This window comes from Salvelinus sp. IW2-2015, linkage group LG25, assembly GCF_002910315.2.
Source record: "Salvelinus sp. IW2-2015 linkage group LG25, ASM291031v2, whole genome shotgun sequence".
Lineage (NCBI taxonomy): Eukaryota > Metazoa > Chordata > Actinopteri > Salmoniformes > Salmonidae > Salvelinus > Salvelinus sp. IW2-2015.
In genome coordinates, this window is record NC_036865.1 from 12,874,286 (window position 1) to 12,892,076 (window position 17,791).

Below are 17,791 nucleotides of genomic sequence, written 5' to 3' on the forward strand. Positions count from 1 at the left end.
TAACAAACTATAGTTTTGGCAAGTTGGTTAGGACATCTACTTTGTGCATGACACAAGTCATTTATCCAACAATTGTTTACAGACAGATTATTTCACTTATCATTCACTGTATCACAATTCCAGTGGGTCAGAAGTTTACATACACTAAGTTGACTGTGCCTTTAAACAGCTTGGAAAATCCCAGAAAATGATGTCATGGCTTTAGAAGCTTCTGATAGGCTAATTGACATAATTTGAGTCAATTGGAGGTGTACCTGTGGATGTATTTCAAGGCCTACCTTCAAACTCAGTGCCTCTGCTTGACATCATGGGGAAATCAAAAGAAACCTCTGGTTCATCCTTGGGATCAATTTCAAAATGCCTGAAGGTACCACGTTCATCTGTACAAACAATAGTACGCAAGCATAAACACCATTGGACAACGCAGCCGTCATACCGCTCAGGAAGGAGACGCGTTCTATCTCCTAGAGATGAACGTACTTTGGTGCGAAAAGTGCAAATCAATCCCACAACAGTAGCAAAGGACCTTGTGAAGATGCTGTAGGAAACAGGTACAAAAGTATCTATATCCACAGCAAAATGAGTCCTATATCTACATAACCTGAAAGGCCGCTCAGGAAGGAAGAAGCCACTGCTCCAAAACCGCCATAAAAAAGCCACACTACGGTTTGGAACTGCACATGGGGACAAAGATCGTAATTTTTGGAGAAATGTCCTCTGGTMTGATGAAACAAAAAGAGAACTATTTGGCCATAATGACCATTGTTATGTTTGGAGGGAAAAGGGGGACRCTTGCAAGCTGAAGAACACCATCGTGAAGCATGGAGGTGGCAGCATCAAGGGACTGATGCACCTCACAAAATTCATGGCATCATGAGGGAGAAAAAGTATGTGGATATATTGAAGCAACATCTCAAGACATCAGTCAGGCAGTTAAAGCTTGGTCGCAAATGGGTCTTCCAAATGGACAATGACCCCAAGCATACTTCCAAAAGTGTGGCAAAATGACTTAAGGACAACAAAGTCAAGATATTGGAGTGGCCATCACAAAGCCCTGACCTCAATCCTACAGAACATTTGTGGGCCGAACTGAAAAAGAGTGTGCGAGCAAGGAGGCCTACAAACCTGACTCAGTTACACCAACTCTGTCAGGAGGAATGGGCCAAGATTCACCCAACTTATTGTGGGAAGCTTGTGGAAGGCTACCCGAAACATTTGACCCAAGTTAAACAATTTAAAGGCAGTGCTACCAAATATCAATTGAGTATGTAAACTTCTGATCCACTGGGAATGTGATGAAAGAAATAAAAGCTGAAATATATCATTCTATCTACTATTATTCTGACATTTCGCATTCTTAAAATAAAGTGGTGATCTAACTGACCTAAAACAGGGAATTTACACTAGGATTAAATGTCAGGACTTGTGAAAAACTGAGTTTAAATGTATGGGGTTAAGGTGTATGTAAACTTCTGACTTCAACTGTGTGATGTTTTAATGCGAAAATAACATGCAAAACAGGCAAGCCCCCMAAAATATATATTTTAGGCCTATATTTATTTTGTTTGCAACTATAGTTGAAATTTTTTCTATTTACCTTTTATACATTAATAATTTATATTTTGTTACATGCTTAATTGAAAAKTTGCCCAAAGGTTCTAAATAAAAGGAGAAATAATTAAATGAGTAAGTACCTTTTATTTGTTGAGTATAATTCAACATGTAATAAGAAAAAGGCCTTTACATGTGGTCATTTTATATAAACTATTCATTTATTGAATTCACAGAAAATGTGCTACATCGTGATATGTATCATTATCGGGATATGAAATGACCTATATCGGGATATGAGATTTTGGCCATATCGCCCAGCCCTAATCGACAGCATAATTTTTWAACTGACCATGCTTAAAGATATATTCAATGTCTGATTTGTTATTGTTAGCCATCTACCAATCACTGCCCTTCTTTATGAGGCTTTCAAAAAGCTCCCTGGTCTTTGTAGTCGAATTTGTGCTTGAAATTCAACAATTGACTGAGTGACATTATATATGTTGCATGTATGGGGGACCGAGGAAGGTTTAGTCATTAATAAAAAATCATGTCAACCACGTCAGTCATTTTTACATCATTTTTCTTCCACTTTTACATTAGAGTATTTTGCGTAGATTGTTGACAATTAAATACATTTTAATTCCACTTTGTAACACAATCAAAAATAAAGACACCCAAGGGGTCTGAATGCTTTTCCAAGGCACTGTAATTGAGCAAATGAAGTTGGCCACTGTTTAATTTACAGTTACAATATCTCTATCCCTGACCGAAGTGTCTCAGCGCTCACTACATTGTATCTCTCTATCGAAGCTAAAACAGYAGGCAATAAATTGGTGGTGAATAACCACACCCTAGCCGTTTTCGAATTACAGGACAATAGAATTAAAACTGCTAAATTCTATCTCCGCATCATTGCAAAATGTGTAGAATAGAATGAAATTCGCTTTCAAAATAGTATGAGATTAGCTTGGGGGGGGCTTGCTCGGCCTCGCTCCACTGTGTCCTAGCCTACAGCTTCAACAAACMATTTTTTTATATGTAAAATATATAAACACACTTTCACGCCATTTCGTAAGTGTCTCGAGCGACAAGTGTAGCTTAGTACAGTAGCGGAGGAAATATTCAGTTTCCATTCCTCAGAGAGAGATACGTGATGGAGGATTGTCAGGGACAATACTGGCAAACAAATGCAGTCGAACCTATTACTGTCAAAACGTGCACTTTTAGACTGGCAGACAGGCTTGCTAGCATGAAAATTGAGAAATAATGAGAAAAAAAGTTGTGTGAGCTGAACCCTATTTGTCAACACACTGWAAACTTACCTCTTTCATAGGTGCACGCCCAGTCGGCAGAACTGAATTCCTAAACCGACAACCCTGCTGTATGTAGGCCTATATAATAGCCTATCATTATGAAGTTAAAAAACAAGTAAAAAGTTATTTCTGTGTCATTGAAATGACGGTGTAGTTCATCGTAGAAAGTTGGGCTCCTTTCCCGAGTCGGCTCCGTCCAAGATTTGCCCTAGTGCCTTTCCATTTTCTTTCCTTCATCCACCGCGCAAGCGACCTCTCCAGGCATCAACGTCTGGAGAACAAAACAAAAGCCTGATGGAGTGGCAGGATAAGGAGTTTTGTATGTTCATTTGCAAACGCTACTTCTGCGCATGTGCATGTTTTTTTTACGTAGCTGCTGTACTTAGTGCTCCGCTGCCGCCCACGTACTTGATTGCCTTTGTCTCGTCACAGAACTTTGTTGTACAAAACTGTTCGAACTATTGCCTTCCCTCAGTAAGCTACTAAGCCAAAGTGCGATCTCCTACACACTTGATGTTGTTCACAAAACTGTTTTTAGCTATTTCATTCCATGCCTCATTAAGCATAAGAACGATTTCATGTTCTTTTTTCATGAGGGGATAAGTTATTCACATGTTTTACACAAAATACATTATCAACATGTTCGTACAAACAGTTCTCAGCATTGCAAACATAAGCACGAATCAAACAGGCAGTCTATTGATTTCATGTTCTTAGCTGCTGTGTTAGTTATTTACTCTGCCATGATATCAGCGTATATGGCATAAATATGGCACTGGGCACCGATAACTACGATTTGGCAACAACTATAAAGATTAGCCTACATCATCAGACCAAACGCTGGTTGTTTTTGCCCCGTGTAAGGAATGTGTTTTGCTTGTGTAACTGCAATATGCGTTACAACAGACAGAAAGAGAAGGTTGTAACTTCATAAAAAAACTGAACAAAGATATCAACGCAACATGTAAAGTGTTGGTCCCGTGAGATGAAATAAAAGATCCCAGAAATGTTCCATATGCACAAAAAGCTTATTTCTCTAAAATGTTGTGTACAAATTTGTTAACATCCATATTAGTGAGAATTTCTCCTTTGCCAAGATAATCCATCCACTTGACAGGTGTCGCATATCAAGAAGCAAATTACACGACATGATCATTACACAAGTGCACCTTGTGCTGGGGACAATAAAAGGCCACTAAAATGTGTAGTTTTGTCACACAACACARTGCCACAGATGTCTCAAGTTTTGAGGAACTATGCAATTGGCATGCTGACTGCAGGAATGTTCACCAGAGCTGTTGCCAGATAATTTAATGTTAATTTCTCTAGTATAAGCCACATCCAACATTGTTTTAGAGAATTTGGCAGTGCGTCCAACTGGCCACACAACTGCAGACCACGTGTATGAGTTGAGTGATTTGCTGATGTCAATGTTGTGAACAGTGTACCCCATGGTGAAAGGTATAAGCAACAACGAACACAATTGCATTTTATCAATAGCAATTTGAATGCACAGAAATACTGTGACGAGATCCAATCAAATCAACATTGTATTTGTCACATGCGCTGACCACAACATGCGCCTTACAGTGAAATGCTTACTTACAAGCCCTTAACCAACAATGCAGTTAAGAAAAATACAAAAAAACATATATTTTTTTAAAGTAACAAATAATTAAAGAGCAGCAGTAAAATAACAATAGCGGGGGCTATATACAGGGGTCCTGAGGCCCATTTAAAAAAAAATGTATCTGTGACCAACATATGCATATCTGTATTCCTAGTCATGTGAAAACTCCATATCGTAGCATAACTCAGTGATCCGTAGGCACGGCCAAAGTTTAATCCCTGTTGCCTTTCACGTCACGTCTTCACCTGGAATTGCGGTTTTGATTCGTTGGAATACATCGTTTTTGTCAGACTATTTGACTTTTTGTAGCATGTTAGCATAATTAGGTTAAGGTTAGGTAAAATGCAAAAAATAAATCTAACTTTTGATTTGATTTTAATTTCACAAAAGCTGTATCCATTCTAGCCACGTTCTGGAATTACTTAGGCAGGGGTACTTGTTATTTTATACCTCAATCAGACAGAGAAGAAGAGGAAGAGGGTTAGGGTTAGGCCCAACTCAGCAGAAAAGTTCTCTTTCATTGTTTTGCCCACCAAGCAAGGAATTTTTGTATGGACGTCAATGAGACAATGTCAAATTTGGTCAGCAAAAAAAGTATGGCTTATTTGCTATGTGAGGTTAATTTGATCAAATACATTTTTTGCAATGCTTAAGTTGTTACGAGTGTACTGACATTAAGTAGGACACGTGACATCCCTGCAACTTAAGAAAAAAACGTTATATCGGAGTGTTCTCAAGATGGCTATGCATATTCATGGCATGGAAGCTAGTAGCATAGCAATCTCTCTCAATTGAATACAGGCTGTTAAAGTCAACAACCCTCATCGAATATTTAAAAAATTAATTTGATGTATCAGGGAGGTGGGAGGTGACAAGAACACGATGGTCACTCTGACCAAAGCTCCAGAGTCCTCAGTAGGATGGAGACCTTTCCAGAAGGTCTCTGCCAGTATCTACCATAGGCCTTTATGGTAGTGCCAGACAGAAGCGACGCCTCAGGTCAAAAAGCATGACAAGCCCCGCTTGGAGTTTGCCCAAAAGGCACCTTAAAGAACTCTCAGAACCATGAGAAAACGCAGACTTATCTGGTCTGACTTGAAACCAAGATTGAACTCTTAAGGACCTGAATCAAGCGTCACGGGTTTTTCTGGGAAGGGAAACTGTCAACCGTCTAGGGTGAAGCATGGTGTGGCCAGCATCATGCTGTGGGATGTTGTTTCAGTGGCAGGGACTGGGAGAGACTAGTGCGAGGATGCGAGGGGAAGATGAGGACGGCAGCAAGAACAGTTGAGATCCTTGATGAAAATCTGCTCCAAAGCCTCAGAACTTCAGACTGGGGCAAAGGTTCTCCTTCCAACAGGACAACAACCCTAAGCACACAGCCAAGACAATGCAGGAGTGGCTTTGGGACAAGTCTCTGAATGTCCGTGAGTGGCCCAGCCAGAGCCCAGACCTGAAAATAGCTGTGCAGCGACGCTCCCAATCTAACCTGACAGAGCTTGAGAGGATCTGCAGAGAATAATGGGAATACAGGTGTGCCAAACTTGTAGCGTCTTACTCGGGGCTGTAACCGCTGCCAAAGGTGCTTCAACAAAGTACTGAGTAAAGGGTCTGAATACTTATGTACATAAGGTATTTCTGTTTTAAATTTATTTGCAAACATTTCTAAAAACCAGTTTTTCAATTTTGTCATTATGGGGTTTTGTGTGTAGATTGATGAGGGAAACAGAGTATTTAATCCATTTTAGAATAAGGCAGTATTCTATATATTGGCTGGTGTATTTACGGACATATTCAATCTCTCCCTATCCCAGTCTGCTGTCCCCACATTCTTCAAGATGGCCACCGTTGTTCCTTTACTCAAGAAGGCAAAGGTAACTGAACTAAATGACTATCGCCCCATAGTACTCACTTCTGTCATCACGAAGTCCTTTGAGAGACGAGTCAAGGATCATATCACCTCCACCTTACCTGTCACCCTAGACCCACTTCAATTTGCTTAGCGCCCCAATAGGTCCACAGACGATGCAATCGCCATTACACTGAACACTGCCCTATCCCATCTGGACAAGAGAAATATCTATGTAAGAATGCTGTTCATTGACAATAGCTCAGCATTCAATACCATAGTACCCTCCAAGCTCATCATTAAGCTTGAGGCCTTGGGTCTCAACCCCGCCCTGTGCAATTGGGTCTTACAACGACGAGACAGCCTACAGGGAGGAGATGAGGGCACTCGGAGTGTGGTGTCAGGAAAACAATTTCTCACTCATCGTAAACAAAACAAAGGAGATGTTCGTGGACTTCAGGAAACAGCAGAGGGAGCAGGCCCCCTATCCACATCGACGGGACAACAGCGGAGAAGGTGGAAAGTTTTAAGTTCATCGGCCTACACATCACAGACAAACTGAAATGGTCCAGCCATACAGTGTGGTGAAGAAGGCGCAACAGCGCCTCTTCAACCTCAGGAGGCTGAAGAAATTTGTCTTGTCACCTAAAACCCTCACAAACTGTCGAGCTGTATCACCACCTGGTACGGCAACTGCACCGCCCACAACCGCAGAGCTCTCCAGAGGGTGGTGCGGTCTGCACAACACATCAACGGGGGCAAACTACCTGCCTTCCAGGACACCTACAGCACCCGATGTCACAGGAAGGACAAAAAGATCATCAAGGACATCAACCACCTGAGCCACTGCCTGTTCACCCCGCTACCATCCAGAAGGCGAGGTCAGTACAGGTGCATCAAAGCTGGGACCGAGAGACTGAAAAATAGCTTCTATCTCAAGGCTACTAGACTGTTAAACAGCCATCACTAACACAGAGAGGCTGCTGCCTACATATAGACTTGAAATCATTGGCCACTTTAGTAAATGGATCACTAGTCACTTTAATAATGCCACCTTAATAATGTTTACATATCTTGCATTACTCATCTCATATGTATATACTTTATTTTATACCATCTTTTGCATCTTGCCTATGCGCGCTGTCATTGCTCATCCATATATTTATATGTATATATTCTTATTCCATTCTTTTTTTACTTAGATTTGTGTGTATTAAGTAGTTGTTGTGGAATTGTTAGATTACATGTTAGATATTTCTGCACTGTCGGAACTAGAAGCACAAGCATTTTTCTACACTTTCAATAATATCTGCTAACCATGTGTGTGTGACCAATAACAGTTGTGTAATGTAACAAAATGAGGAAAAAGTGAAGGGGTCTGAATACTTTCCGAATGCACTGTATATACACTCACCAGACAGTTTATTAGGTACACTACCCTGTTCAAGAAAATGTATCGCTCATACAGACAGAGTCACATGGCAGTAGCTTGCCAGTATCTCAGAAATGGCTCCCCTTTTCATGCACAACAGTGTCTAGGGCAGGGTTATTCAAATCTTATTCTGAGGTCCGGAGCCTGCTGGTTTGCAGTTCTACCTGATAATTAACTGCACCCACATAGTGTCCCAGGTATAAATCAGTGGAACTGGCTTCGAGGTCCACAGTTGAGTTTGAGGGGTGTAGTCAGTGGCAGTCCTGTGGGCTGGTGATCGCGGTGAGGTTATGGTATGAGCAGACATAAGCTATGGACACAAACACAATTGCATTTTATCGATGGCAATTTGAATGCAGAGATACCGTGATGAGATCCTGAGGACCATTGTCGTGCCAATCATCCGCCGCCATCACCTCATGTTTTATCATGGTAAGGTACAGTTGTCGGAAGTTTACATACACTTAGGTTGGAGTCATTAAAACTCGTTTTTTAACCTCTCCACAAATTACTTGTTAACATACTATAGTTTTGGCAAGTCGTTTAGGACATCTACTTTGCGCATGACAAGTAATTTTTCCAACAATTGTTTACAAACAGATTATTTCACTTATAATTCACTGTATCACAATTCCAGTGGGTCAGAAGTTAACATACACTAACCTTTAAACAGCTTGGAAAATTCCAGAAATTATGTCATGGCTTTAGAAGCTTCTGATAGGCTAATTGACATAATTTGAGTCAATTGCTTGACATCATGGTGAAATCAAAAGAAATCAAGAATTCAGAAAAGAATTGTAGACCTGGGTCTGGTTCATCCTTGGGAGCAATTTCCAAACGCCTGAACGTTCATCTGTACAAACAATAGTACGCAAGTATAAACACCATGGGTTCACGCAGCCGTCATACCACTCAGGAAGGAGACGCGTTCTATCTCCTAGAGATGAACATACTTTGGTGCGAAAAGTGCAAATCAATCTCAGAACAACAGCAAAGGACCTTGTGAAGATGCTGTAGGAAACAGGTACAAAAGTATCTATATCCACAGTAAAACGAGTCCTATATCGACATAACCTGAAAGGCCGCTCAGCAAGGAAGAAGCCACTGCTCCAAACCCGCCATAAAAACGMCAGACTACGGTTTGCAACTGCACATGGGGACAAAGATCGTACTTTTTGGAGAAATGTCCTCTGGTCTGATGAAACAAAAATAGAACTCTTTGGCCATAATGACCATCATTATGTTTGGAGGAAAAAGGGGGATGCTTGCAAGCTGAAGAACACCATCCCAACCGTGAAGCACGGGGGTGGCAGCATCATGTTGCAAGGGTGCTTTGCTGCATGAGGGACTGGTGCACCTCACAAAATTGATGGCATCATGAGGATGGACAATTATGTGGATATATTGAAGCAACATCTCAAGACATCAGTCAGGCAGTTAAAGCTTGGTCGCAAATGGGTCTTCCAAATGGACAATGACCCCAAGCATACTTCCAAAGTTGTGGCAAAATGGCTTAAGGACAACAAAGTCAAGGTATTGGAGTGGCCATCACAAAGCCCTGACCTCAAACCTATAGAAAATTTGTGGGCTGAACTGAAAAAGCGTGTGCAGGCAAGGAGGCCTACAAACCTGACTCAGTTACACCAACTCTGTCAGGAGGAATGGGCCAAGATTCACCCAACTTATTGTGGGAAGCTTGTGGAAGGCTACCCGAAACATTTGACCCAAGTTAAACAATTTAAAGGCAGTGCTACCAAATACCAATTGAGTATGTAAACTTCTGACCCACTGGGAATGTGATGAAAGAAATAAAAGCTGAAATAAATCCTTCTCTCTATTATTCTGACATTTCAAATTCTTAAAAAAAAGTGGTKATCCTAACTAACCTAAGACAGGGATTTTTTTACTAGGATTAAATGTCAGGAATTGTTAAAAACTGAGTTTACATACACCTTAGCCAAATACATTTAAACTTCCGACTTCAACTGTATCTGTGACCAACAGATGCATATCTGCATTCCCAGTCTTGTGAAATCCATAGATTAGAACCTAATGAATTTATTTCAATTGACTGATTTCCTTATATGAACTGTGACTAAGTAAAATCTTTGAAATTGTTGCACGTTGAGTTCATATTTTAGTTAATTAAACATTGACAGGCAGTCGTGTAAACTTTAACTAAATTTAAACTTTAACTAAACTTAACAAAAAATCCTTTAAAGTATTACTTGTCATTTTTTGGGGGTATCTGTACTTTACTATTTACATTTTTGGCAACTTTTACTGTCACTTCACTACATTCCTAAAGAAAATTATGTACTTTTTACTCCATACATTTTCCCTGACACCCAAAAGTACTCGTTACATTTTGACAAGGAAATGCTCCAATTCACATACTTATCAAGAGAACATCCCTGGTCATCCCTACTGTCTGACTCGGYGGACTCACTTAWCACAAATGCTTAGTTTGTAAATTATGTCTGAGTGTTGTAGTGTGACCCTGGCTATCGTTAATAAAAAATTTAAATTGTGCAATCTGGTTTGCTTAATATAAGGAATTTTAAATTATTAATACTTTTACTTTTGATACTTAAGTACATTTTAGCAATTCCATTTTCTTTTGATACTTAAGTATATTTAAAACCCAAATACTTTGACTTTAACTGAAGTAGTATTTTACTGGGTGACTTTCACTTGAGTCATTTTCTATTAATGGATTTTTACTTTTACTCAAGTATGACAATTGAGTACTTTTTCCACAATTCTGTAGAATACAAATGTATAAGCACTTTTTGAATGTGCAAATGCACGTTCCAGTTGTAAATGTTAGGGATTTCTGATCATTTGCTCACAAATCGATAAAATTGTAGTTTTATTTGTGCGTTGTTGAATCGTTAATGTATTTGTGAGTCATCTTGAATATACACACAGATCCTGGAAGACATACTTGCCAAATAAACAAATCTCACTCCATACAGGTCAGCCCAAAAAAGTTTGATGAACCGCACTCCAACAATAAACTGATGTTAATTTCCAACTTTTAGCTCCATTATTCTTTATCACCTTCGTCCACTCATTCTTACCAACAGAATAAAAAAAACATTGCTGATGCCAATGCTCTGGCCAGGGTCGTTCACCCCGCTTTGTTGGGATTGTATTGTTTTCTAGCAAAAGACCCACATTTTCATTACAAAAACAAGGAAACAGGAATGAATGAGAAATATGTATTTATGGACATTTACAATGTATTATGTCTGTTACAAGAAAGCTTATATGGACATTTATATGACTAACATATAGTAAATTGCTTTCGCGTCTCTGACATTCAATCATAACACTGAGTGACAATGTGCAGAAAGGTGGTGATTTGAATAACCTGGAAGCCTGGGTTTTCATGAGGATGAAAACATATGCCTACTACAAACTGTAACGTCCATGGCATATTATGAGCTATGCAGGCCAAATGGGTTAACTATATATTTGCCAATACTCTCATTAGAAGAATTAAGCCAAATCTGCAGGAAAGCTTACTAATCAGTACCTTCAAAGCATTAAATGCAATACAACTTTTATCAACAGGTTTTGCAGCATATTTGGTTTGAATTAATTACACAGGTATTAACAGGGATAGCACACCACACCGGACAGATCTGTGATGGTGAGGAGCTTCATAGGGTGTGTCTATTGGAGACTGTGCATAGTGGGCAGAATTTTGAGAACTGTGTGAGAAACTGGACTTTGAGTAGAAATCCTCAATTTATATCAATGCATGATTCATGCAGGGGTCCAAGTTACTTAAGTAGATCACAGGTTCGGCCCTGTATGAAGTAATATGGGCCAACCTGCATGTATTCATTTATGTCTTATTTTACAAAATGTAACAAACTTAAAGAAAATACATAAATTTTAAACACTGGAATATATTTAAATACCGTAAAACTTCAATTAAAAGCTGAGTCTTAAATAGCCGCCTGTCCCTTTTAATAGCAGGGCAAAGACACATTTCAGCAAATAAACACCTGTTTAAAATAAACACTGGGTTTAAATGTAATTGTTTATGGAGGTTACCATGAATTGTTTACAAGGATTCGTTGGATTTGTTACATTACATCATTGTTTAATGACTTTTAAAAACGGTAATCATACATTTTTATCGCTGGTAAGTAACAGCTGCTAGCTAACTGGCAAGCACAAAAACAGTCAACTTCAGGCGTAGACCTCCAGAAATGTTGGTTGCCCTCTAGTGGCGAACGTAAGAACTGAAAATGCAATCAGAGGAGAATAATTACAGTCGTGGCCAAAAGTTGAGAATGACACAAATATTAGTTCAAAGTCTGCTACCTCAGTTTGTATGATGGCAATTTGCATATACTCCAGAATGTTATGAAGAGTGATCAGATGAATTGCAATTAACAGCAAAGTCCCTCTTTGCCATGCAATGAACTGAATCCCCCCCAAACAAATTCATTGCATTTCAGCCCTGCCACAAAAGGACCAGCTGACATCATGTCAGTGATTCTCTCGTTAACACAGGTGTGAGTGTTGACGAGGACAAGGCTGGAGATCACTCTGTCATGCTGATTGAGTTCAAATAACAGAMTGKRAGYTTCAAAAGGARGGTGGTGCTTGGAATCATTGTTCTTCCTCTGCCAACCATGGTTACCTGCAAGGAAACACGTGCCGTCATCATTGCTTTGCACAAAAAGGGCTTCACAGGCAAGTATATTGCTGCCAGTAAGTTTGCACCTAAATCAACCATTTATCGGATCATCAAGAACTTCCAAGGAGAGCGGTTCAATTGTTGTGAAGGCGGCTCCAGGGCGCCCAAGAAAGCCCAGCAAGCGCCAGGACCATCTTCTAAAGTTGATTCAGCTGCGGGATCGGGGCACCACCAGTACAGAGCTTGCTCAGGAATGGCAGCAGGCATGTGTGAGTGCATCTGCACGCACAGTGAGGCAAAGACTTTTGGAGAATGGCCTGGTGTCAAGAAGGGCAGCAAAGAAGCCACTTCTCTCCAGGAAAAACATCAGGGACAGACTGATATTCTGCAAAAGGTACAGGGATTGGACTGCTGAGGACTGGGGTAAAGTCATTTTCTTTGATGAATCCCCTTTCCGATTGTTTGTGGCATCCGGAAAAAAGCTTGTCCGGGGAAGACAAGGTGTGTGGGATTGCTTCTCAGCCAAGGGAGTGCGCACTCACAATTTTGCCTAAGAACACAGCCATGAATAAAGAATGGTACCAACACATCCTCCGAGAGCAACTTCTCCCAACCATCCAGGAACAGTTTGGTGACGAACAATGCCTTTTCCAGCATGATGGAGCACCTTGCCATAAGGCAAAAGTGATAACTAAGTGGCTCAGGGAACAAAACATCAATATTTTGGGTCCATGGCCAGGAAACTCCCCAGACCTTAATCCCATTGAGAACTTGTGGTCAACCCTCAAGAGGCGGGTGGACAAACAAAAACCCACAAATTCTGACAAACTTTAAGCATTGATTATGCAAGAATGGGCTGCCATCAGTCAGGATGTGGCCCAGAAGTTAATTGACAGCATGCCAGGGYGGATTGCAGAGGTCTTGAAAAAGAWGGGTCAACACTGCAAATATTGACTCTTTGCATCAACTTCATGTAATTGTCAATAACATTGACACTTATGAAATGCTTGGCATTATACTTCAGTATTCCATAGTAACATCTGACAAAAATATCTAAAGATACTGAAGCAGCAAACTTTGTGGAAATTAATATTTGTGTCATTCTCAAAACTTTTGGCCACGACTGTATTCGGTCAAGGAAAATTCCCCCTCCCCCCAAAATAGAGGTATACTAAGACAAAAAAACATGACGTGTGTAAATGATAACAGTGCAGGAAATGCCRAAATTTATTCAGATGGAAATTAAAGCTGAAATTAAACAATTAACTATGTAAATAAGAAACTGCTTGTTGGGATCCCGAGTGGCGCAGCGGTCTAAGGCACTGCATCTCAGTGCAAGAGGCAACACTACAGTCCCTGGTTCGATTCCAGGCTGTATCACATCCGGCCGTGATTGGGAGTCCTATAAGGGTGGCGCACAATTGGCCCAGCGTCGTCCGGGTTTGGCCGGGTTTGAGCGTCATTGTAAAAAATGATTTGCCTAGTTAAATAAAAGGTAAAACTTTTTTTTTTAAACTCTGTATGCATTAAGGAAATAAATGCCTGTCTCTAATAAGCACCTGTTGTGTTCAGTGATTTAAGCAAATAAATGCCCGGGSTATGTAATTGAAGTTTTACGGTAAGCTGGTTGAGCGTTACTGTGGGTGTGTAGGCAGATGTATAGGCAGACCTACACATTCATTTGGACACAGGAAGTCAACAGGTGGTTTGTAAAGCCGTCGACCACTCCCTCCCTGTCTGAACGGGGTGTACCGCAGCCATTTCTTCACCACGTCTGCAAACTGATGATGTGTGGCCTCCTTGCCCACAGGGGTTCTTTTCAGGGCACCTAAAGTGACAGAAGTAGAGGTCAGTGCTGCATCCCAATTAACTTCAGAGGTTTACTTTCCAAATGTCTCTTTTTGTCTGTATGGAGACTGATCGGAATCCTTCTAATGATCCATCCATCTATCCATGCATCCCTCCCAGTATGTGTAAGGTACACACACACTACCGTTCAAACGTTTGGGGTCACTTAGAAATGTCCTTGTTTTTGAAAGAAAATTTTAAAAAAAATGTTCATTAAAAAATATCAAATTGATCAGAAATAGACATTGTTAATGTTGTAAATGACTATTGTAGCTGGAAACTGCAGCTTCATTAAATAGTGACTGCAAAACACAAGTCTCAACGTCAACAAAACGTGACTCCGGGATGCTGGCCTTCGAGACAGAGTTGGAAAGAAAAAGCCATCTCTCAGACTGGCCAATAAAAAAAAAACATTATGATGGGCAAAAGAACACAGACACTGGGCAGAGGAACTCTGCCTAGAGCGGCCAGCATCCCGGAGTCACTTCTTCACTGTTGACATTGAGACTGGTGTTTTGCGGGTACTATTTAATGAAGCTGCCAGTTGAGGACTTGTGAGATGTCTGTTTCTCAAACTAGACACCAATGTACTTGCTCAGTTCTCTTGCTCAGTTGTGCACCGGGTCCTCCCACTCCTATCTATTCTGGTTAGAGACAGTTTGCGCTGTTCTGTGAAGGGAGTAGTACACAGCGTTGTATGAGATCTTCAGTTTCTCTGCGATTTCTCGTATGGAATAGCCTTAATTTCTCAGAACAAGAATAAACTGACGAGTTTCAAAAGAAAGTTTTTTGTTTCTGGCCATTTTGAGCCTGTAACCCAACCCCCAAATGCTGATGCTCAGGATACTCAACTAGTCTAAAGAAGGCCAGTTTTATTGCTTCTTTAATCAGAACAACAGTTTTCAGTTGTGCTAACATAATTGCAAAAGGGTTTCCTAATGATCAATAAGCCTTTTAAAATGATAAACTTGGATTAGCTAACACAACGTGCCATTGGAACACAGGAGTGATGGTTGCTGATAATGGGCCTCCGTACGCCTATGTAGATATTCCATTAAAAATCTGCAGTTTCCAGCTACAATAGTCATTTACAACATTAACAATGTCTACACTGTATTTCTGATCAATTTGATGTTCTTTTTAAATTTACATTTTTTTGTTGCTTTTCTTTAAAAACAAAGACATTTCTAAGCGACCCCAAACTTTTGAGCGGTAGTGTACATATATCTTTTATAGGGTCTTACGGAAGAGAACCCCTTGGAGGCGGGTGTTTCTGAAGCTCCTTTTCTGGCCGCGGCCCACCCAGTTGAGCTCAGAGCCCACAGCGAAAGATAGCACAGCCTGCATGAGCCTTCGCACCGCATCATCCACTGTGGCCCCGCCCATCCGTGACAGGTGAGACACCTGTCGTATATATATACATATATATACACACACGCCATTAATAACACAATCACTTACCATTATGTAACAGTATTATACCACAGTAGGTAGTGTGCTTGTTGCTGGTTCAAGCCCTATCGGGTCACTCGGTCCACCTACCATTCTCTTCTGTGCTCCGGCATCCTCCAGGTGCCTCTCTGTGTCATCTAGCTGCTCCATGGTCCTCAGCGGGATGTCGATGTCTAGAGCCTCCACCTCCTCCTCTACCTCCGGAAAGCTCTGGCCCTGAACCCTGGCCTGCAGCTCCCTCAACACTGACCACTGTCTCTGCTGCTCCTCCTTGATCTCCACCAGCAAGGAGATTATYTTACGCTGGGCAGCCGTCTCTGAGGAACAGTGGACAGGAACGGATTTGGGATGACACCAGGGTCAAGGTAGGGGCCCCAAAAAGTTGTGTTGGTCAGTTAGTTTGTTGATTTGTCATATTGTGTCACATTTTAGAACAGTAACAGAGCTGGTGTTGTTAGTCATTTCCCCCATCAATCTAAAACAGAGTGTAAGCGTCATTGGCTACTGTAGCTAACTCTTCATTCAACTTTTCTTTTGTTGCTACGACTAGTTCCTGCAAAGATGCTGGGAAATGCTAGAAGTGCAGCAGTTAATGTCAGGAACCTCTTTGCGCGGTTCAAAACATGGACTTATTATCTTTCAGAGTTATCTGGCGTTTGTAGAACCACCAGCAACTGGACATTTATAAGACTAATGTTTTCCAGAATCGAGAATTGAGTGTCGGCAACACCAGATTAGTTGAAAAATCGATGGCGACGTTTTGTATAGGCAAACCTGTAACGTCCAGTACTGGACAACAAACATCTTTGGTTATATCACATTCTGGCGTACAAACTGTAGTAATTAAAACATTTAGCCTGAGATCGATTTTATTAATCCTGCGAATCTGATTGGTCACACAGCTGAAAAATGTATGTAATTATTCGTTTTTTCGCTGCTTGTTACTTCCAAGTAGGCTAGATACAAAACAAAGTGAAGAATTCGGTAATATTAGAACTACATTTAATCAGGGTAAAACGTTACCTGCTGATGACGAGGTGCCAGGCATCAACAACTTTTCCCCAACACCACCCGTGCTAAACGTCGCACTCAGCGACTCAACGTCAAAGTTGACATCAGGTCGTCTTGAAATATCATCTTTGGGAATATCCTCCGAGCGTCTCGAGACATGTTCCGCAAGATTGTTCATTTCGTCGGACACAGCTGAAAGTCTCTGCTGGAGTGTTTCTAGAGCTATGTCTGCCATGTGTTTGTTGACCAAACCTTCCATACGTCGCTGCATCGCCCAGCTAGAAGTATCTCCATTATTATGCTCCATAAAATTCCTCAAACAGTCGACCTCCTAAACTTTAGTTTAAACCAACAAAAACCTTTCTACAATGTCTTTCTATCGTTCAAGGTAAACGCAAATGTGGACTAGTGAGGGAAAAACGGAAGTGGTTATCAAACAGTCCACAGCCAGAGCACGATATCACGTTGCAACAACGTCACAGTAATGTTGCGAGAACATTGAGGGAGTTCGATTAATCTCACTCGGGCGCCCGTGTTGCGGCTGAAAGTTGATTGCATTCGATTTGGAACAGGGCTTCCTCTCGGGCGTGAGCCAGGTGCCCCGTTTTGTCCGACGGCGTAGTCGGCTCAAAAGAAAAGTGATGTMATTAAAATCGTATAGTAATGAATAAGATACTGTGTTTTCTCATGTTAAAGTGATTGCTTTAGTGGCATTCCCAATTAAAACTAGTTTGAAAATTCAAACATATTTTATACAATAATTGTATGTTTCTGGACAATGCACCATGCTGCCTTGTTGACAACATTATCAAACTGCGCAGATTACTGTTCAATTTGAGAAGGCCCGATGACGTGCCGGGCCATAGCTTGGTGTACCCCGGGCCAGATTAATCGAACCCCCTCGTTGGGAAGGCCAGAATAACTACATTTCCCAATAGCACCAACAAAACAATAATTTCCTACGGGTTGACTGCATATTTTGCCGCGTTCAAAACAACTGGGAACTTGAAAATCTCAGACTTCCGACTTCAGTGCGTTCAAG

At 40.9% G+C, this 17,791-nt stretch overlaps 2 protein-coding genes across 2 annotated transcripts in view; both read right to left on the minus strand.

Annotated features, from left to right (window-relative positions):
* The window catches only part of rin2a (Ras and Rab interactor 2a), a 67,016-nt gene extending 63,843 nt beyond the window's left edge, over nucleotides 1–3,173 (minus strand). The window contains 1 exon segment of the mRNA XM_070434943.1: nucleotides 2,877–3,173. The gene's annotated coding sequence lies outside the window, so the exon portion shown is untranslated.
* Nucleotides 3,174–12,976: 9,803 nt separating this feature from the next.
* LOC111951900 (uncharacterized) lies at nucleotides 12,977–17,207 on the minus strand. Its single transcript, XM_023970223.3, has 4 exons — nucleotides 16,762–17,207; nucleotides 15,829–16,055; nucleotides 15,531–15,690; nucleotides 12,977–14,266 (listed from the first exon to the last, which is right to left on the minus strand). The coding sequence occupies exons 1-4, from the start codon at nucleotides 17,054–17,056 to the stop codon at nucleotides 14,073–14,075; spliced, it is 876 nt and encodes a 291-aa protein (XP_023825991.1). The 5' UTR covers nucleotides 17,057–17,207; the 3' UTR covers nucleotides 12,977–14,072.
* Nucleotides 17,208–17,791: the final 584 nt, after the last annotated feature.